Source organism: Pelophylax lessonae (genome assembly GCF_965119305.1).
Source record: "Pelophylax lessonae genome assembly, chromosome: 7".
Lineage (NCBI taxonomy): Eukaryota > Metazoa > Chordata > Amphibia > Anura > Ranidae > Pelophylax > Pelophylax lessonae.
Window position 1 is genome coordinate 35,990,923 of NC_138774.1, and position 6,000 is coordinate 35,996,922.

Below are 6,000 nucleotides of genomic sequence, written 5' to 3' on the forward strand. Positions count from 1 at the left end.
GTTTTGTCACAATGACGTCATCAGGAGCTGCCTCAGTCTTATATATAAGTTTGAATGTACCACTATGAGCCCTTATATTTTTTAAGCACTTTTTTCATAGTAAATTTCCCAGCAATTATTTGTAAAGCAGCGCCCCACCCACTCTAGACCTTTTCACTGCAGGTGCAGTAGCTGATTGATAATTATAAAATCACTCCCAATCACATTCACTGTGCACATGGACATAGACAAAATAACTGCAATTCCTTCAGAGTAACAAAAGGTAGGAATCTGCAAAAAAGTTTGGTAAAATCTTTGCAATGTACATAGATCACCCACAGGGTGGAACGTTTTTTTTTTTCTCAACAAAAGGGGAGATACTCTTTAGGTGTTATTTTAAACCTTTCCTCCAGCCCTGATGAAGAGGGATTGTATGTCCCCCGAAACACGTTGGCTGTCTTTTGCTTTGTTTGTCGTAACCAGCTGAACAATAAAAACGTTGGACTCCTAAGGCCCCTTTCACACGGGCGATCCCATCCGATCCGCCTGTCAGTTTTTCAGGCAGACCTGATCAGATGCTCCATGCATCCCTATGGGGCAGCGGGTGTCAGCGGAGACATCCCGCTGCTATCCTATTCCTTTCCTGTCCGTGGAATCCGGACGGATGAAAACCCTTTTTTCCATCCGTCTGGCGGATCGGATGGGATTGGATGAGAACGGACAGGCGGTCCGTTCTCATCCGATCTCCCCATAGAGGACAGTGGGGATCTGACAACTCCGTCTCTGCACACAGAGCGGAGATGGAGCTGTCATCTGCCTGCTCAGCGGGGATCGGCGGATCGATCCCCCACTGAGCAGAAAGAACTCCATTGGACGGAGCGCCCGTGTGAAAGGGGCCTAAAGATTTTCATTTGGCGCTCTCTTTTACCCATTACAAAAGGTTTAGAATGGCTGACTTTTGAGGGGGTGAAGCTCATTGAATAAAAAATAGAGGTTCTAAACCTTCCTTGCTCTTTTCAAAATGAAAAAAAAACAATTTTTTTGGCTGGAGTTGGGCTTCAAAGCCGCACTTTTCTGTTGCAGTGGCCCTCATTATTCTTTGACACCCCAGCACAGCAAGGTTTGAACATTCTGATCTGCAAGTTGCTGTAGATAGTGCATCATCTCTGACCGGTCTTCTTCCCCTCTGCAGGTGACAACAGCATCGGGTACCAAATGCTTTGCCTGTCGTTCGGCTGCTGAAAGGGACAAATGGATAGAGAACCTGCAGAGAGCCGTCAAGCCCAACAAGGTACAAAGCTGGTTTCATTTACTAAGAACAATCTCTTTGTTACTTCCTAGAGTACATGGCTTCCTTATCTGAGCACCTCTGCACTTTTTGCAGTTAGTGCAGTGTGTAAGGCTTTGTTCACATGAGCGTACTACCGTGTACACCCGTGCAAGGGCTGTGTTTACCTGCATGGGAATGTTCTGTGCATCCGTATGCAGGCAGTCCCATTCATGTAAGTAGGGGTCAGTGCCGGGACAAGGTCATCTAGCGCCCACGACAAAGATTACAAACTGGGCCCCCTCACCCCCGGCCATGATGTGCTAGCTTAGGGGATCCTACACCCAGCAGTCACTTGGTTGTCAAAATCACAGCCTCTGTCACTACTCCTGTCAGCCTTGCACCAGAAAGAAGGTGCCCCCCCAGTAAACCCTTGCTCCCAGGGCAGGGTTTCCTTCGACCCCCCCCCCCCTTGTCCTGGTTGGGATGCAACATCTACACAGACACAGCCACTGCTCCCAATTTGACACCTGTGTGGGTGCACAGCCCTGAACGCAGACCATGTAACCCACACGGATGTCAGATTAGTAAAGCATCTGTGTCCCAATTGACATGAAGCTGACTACCTGTGTGGGTATGCATGGAACACCCTTGGATCCCCCTTGCAGGTAAACACAGCCCTCGCATGTGTGAGCAGGGTGCAGTGTGGTGTTCCGGCAGCAGAGAACACACAGAGACCAAATACAATAGACTGCATTGTGCAATGTTTCAGCAGGTTACAACTAGGCCCAGTTGTTGATCACAATTGTCTGGAGCCACCTACAGAGTCAGTAGCATTGGTTCTGTAGCTTCAAACAATGCCAACCGCTTCTGCAATGAGGAGCGGAAATGCGGCCTAGCCGGTCCTACCCAACTGGGAGTCTTCCAAGGTGGAGATAACATAGTCCCTTTGCTTTCCTTACTCCTCTCCCTGTTGCTAAAGGCTGTCCCCAGACGGGGAACCTTACCCTACACTCACCACTTGTAGAATGCGCACCAAATCGGGGGTCAAGGGCTAAAATAAGCTCTGACCTCAACTAAGATGGCCGCAGAGGTCAGGAGGTGCACCAGCAACCAATCGGACAGCTGTTTCCTGGTGACTGTATGAAATCATATAGGAACCAAGTTCCTCACAACTTCCTCCCCCTTCTGCATTGCCGCTTCGGTCGAGCAGCACCTACAGTGGCCAACACTCAGGTAGACATGTGTAGAATGGAAAAATTCAGTTTGTGTTGTTTTGTTTCGATTCATTAATTAACTAATTGTGTTGAGTTAAATTTGTAAAATCTGTTTTCAGGATTTCGTTTAGTGTCATTTCGTTTATTCGTTTTAGTTTATTAGTTTTCGAATTCGATTTTAATTTGCCAAATTCGAAAAATTCTAATCAGCATTCGAATTCTAATTTTTTTTATTCTAATGCGGCTGCCAAATTTTTCACATATAAGAATTGCAATATGTTTGTTTTCAAAAGAAAATTTGAATTTCATTATTTCAGAGGAATTTCGTTTGGTTATTTCGGAGGATTCATTTACATTCATTATTATTGTGATTTTAGAATTTGGATACATCCAAATTTCCGAATAACGAAAAGTTTGTCCAAATTTCAATTCAGAACGAAATCCCACTTGGGCATACGCTGTAGTAAGCCTGCATGAACAAGGCCTAAATGTGTAAATGTAACACAATCTAAGGATTCACTGGCACTTTCTTCACTACTGGACCATGGGATCCATTGTATTGGCATCCACTGCAGTGCACAAAATCTGCATATTGAGGATTTGACAGTGAGACGTGTTGCTGGAGCACTGGCCCCAGGATAGGCGAAAATCAGAATGAGTATCCAGCTTCTACAGGCTCTCACTGTGAACCAGGGTATCCCTGGGGGCCCCTGGAGTAGTCTGGAGAAAGATGGATGTACCACAAAATTCGAATGGGTCCACTAAAATTTGATTTTTCATGACAAGCGGTCAAAAGCCAATGCGTTTCAGCGGTTCAAAACTCCCCCGTGTTCAGGGGCTCCCCCTTTATCAGGAAATTTTATTTTATGTTAGTATCTTGTTTCTTAGTCCTGATGAAGGGGGAGTTTTGAACCCCTGAAACTCATTGGCTTTTCACCTCTTGGCATGAAAAATGTATTCTTAGTGGACTCAAGTTTTGTGATTCTGTCATCCTTTAAATTACATACACTGAACACAAATATAAACACAACACTTTTGTTTTTGCTCCCATTTTTCATGAGCTGAATTCAAAGATCTAAGACTTTTTCTATGTACACAAAAGGCCGATTTCTCTCAAATATTGTTCACAAATCTGTCTAAATCTGTGTTAGTGAGCACTTCTCCTTTGCCAAGATAATCCATCCACCTCACAGGTGTGGCATATCAAGATGCTGATTAGACAGCATTATTATTGCACAGGTGTGCCTTAGGCTGAACACAATAAAAGGCCACTCTAAAATGTGCAGTTTTATCACACAGCACAATGCCACAGATGTTGCAAGTTTTGAGAGAGCGTGCAATTGGCATGCTGACTGCAGGAATGTCCACCAGAGCTGTTGCTCGTGAATTGGATGCTCATTTCTCTACCATAAGCCGTCTCCAGATGCGTTTCAGAAAATTTGGCAGTACATCCAACCGGCCTCACAACCACAGACCACGTGTAGGCCCAGGACCTCCACATCCAGCATCTTCACCTCCAAGATCATCTGAGACCAGCCACCCGGACAGCTGCTGCAACAATCGTTTGCATAACCAAAGAATTTCTGAACAAACTGTCAGAAACCTCAGGGAAGCTCATCTGCATGCTTGTCGTCCTCATCGGGGTCTCGACCTGACTGCAGTTCGTCGTCGTAACCGACTTGAGTGGGCAAATGCTCACATTCGATGGCATCTGGCACTTTGGAGAGGTGTTCTCTTCACGGACCAATCACGGTTTTCACTGTACAGGGCAGATGGCAGACAGCGTGTATGGCGTTGTCTGGGTGAGCGGTTTGCTAATTTCAACGTTGTGGATGGAATGGCCTATGGTGGCGGTGGGGTTATGGTATGGGCAGGCTATGTTATGGACAACTAACACAGGTGCATTTTATTGATGGCATTTTGAATGCACAGAGATACCGTGACGAGATACCGTGACGAGATCCTGAGGCCCATTCTTATGCCATTCATCCACCACCATCTCCTCATGTTGCAGCATGATAATGCATGGCTCCATGTTGCAAGGATCTGTAAACAATTCCTAGAAGCTGAAAACATCCCAGTTCTTGCATGGCCAGCATACTCACCGGACATGTCACCCATTGAGCATGTTTGGGATGCTCTGGATCGGCGTATACGACAGCGTGTTCCAGGTCCTGCCAATATCCAGCAACTTCGCACAGCCATTGAAGTGGAGTGGACCAACAATCCACAGGCCACAATCACCAACCTGATCAACTCTATGCGAAGGAGATGCGTTGCACTGCGTGAGGCAAATTGTGGTCACACCAGATACTGACTGGTTTTCAGACCCCCTCTGACTCCCCCCCGATACAGTAAAACTGCACATTTTAGAGTGGCCCTTATTGTGGCCAGCCTAAGGCACACCTGTGCAATAATCATGCTGTCTAATCAGCATCTTGATATGCCACACCTGTGAGGCGGACAAAATTAACACTGGTACTGGAGATTTTAGTCAGCTAAAATAGGACTAAAGCTAAAAAAATCCAGATGACTAAAATATGACTGAAACTAAAACAATTCCATCAATACCTCCATAATAGAGGAAAATTACAAAGTTCTCTTGAGGTGGTACATGGTGCCGACCAGATTGGGTACCTATGTACCAGAAGTGTCCCCAAAGAGGCTGCGGACAGGATGGAACAGCATACCATATTTGGTGGCAATGTCCCAAGGTGAGACGATTTTGGATCAGAGTTTATAATTTAATTTTTTCTCTTACCCAAATTACATAGTTACATAGTAGGTGAGGTTGAATAAAGACAATAGTCCATCCAGTTCAACCTGTGTAGGTGTGTGTGGCTGTAATCATCTCACATACCCCTGAATGTTCTGATCCTTGAGATGTAAGTCTAAGTGTCTTTTGAAAGCCACCATACTACCCGCAGAAACCACCTCTTGTGGTAGACAATTCCACAATCTTGTAGCCCTAACAGCAAGAACCCCCCTCGTTGCCTGAGGTTAAAACGCTTCTCCTCTAATCGCATGGTATACCCTCTTGTCCTCATGCAATCCCTTCAAATGAACAGCTTTTTTTCTAAGCTGAGATCTCCATTAAGATATTTATAAATTGCTATCATGTCCCCCCTCAGGCGTCTCTTCTCCAGGGAGAATAAATCTAGCGAATGCAGCCGCTCTTCATAGTTAAGGTCCTCCAATCCCCTAATCAGTTTAGTTGCCCTTCTCTGGACTCTCTCCAGCTCCAACACATCCCTCCTGAGGACTGGCGACCAGAACTGGACAGAATACTCCAGATGCGGTCGGACCAGAGTTTTATAAAGTGAAAGGATTATAGTCTTATCTCTGGAAAACATCCCTTTCTTTATGCATGCTAATATTCTGCTGGCTTTGGCAGCTGCCGCTTGACATTGCATGCTGAACCTAACCAAATCACCTAAACATGCCCTGTTGGGTTGCAAAGTAGATGAAGCCTCGAGAAACCAGAGACGGCACCTCACTTTTATATTTATATCCGCTAGGATCACCATAGCAAGAAAT

General features: G+C 45.5%; 1 protein-coding gene across 12 annotated transcripts in view; it reads left to right on the forward strand.

Moving 5' to 3' along the window:
- SYNGAP1 (synaptic Ras GTPase activating protein 1) overlaps positions 1-6,000 on the forward strand; it is a 643,453-nt gene that overhangs the window by 384,440 nt on the left and 253,013 nt on the right. For all 12 annotated transcript variants that reach the window (XM_082263688.1, XM_082263695.1, XM_082263697.1 and 9 more), the window contains one exon: positions 1,172-1,270. In XM_082263688.1, coding sequence (XP_082119814.1) covers positions 1,172-1,270 — 99 coding nt within the window. The remainder of the gene's footprint in view (positions 1-1,171; positions 1,271-6,000) is intronic.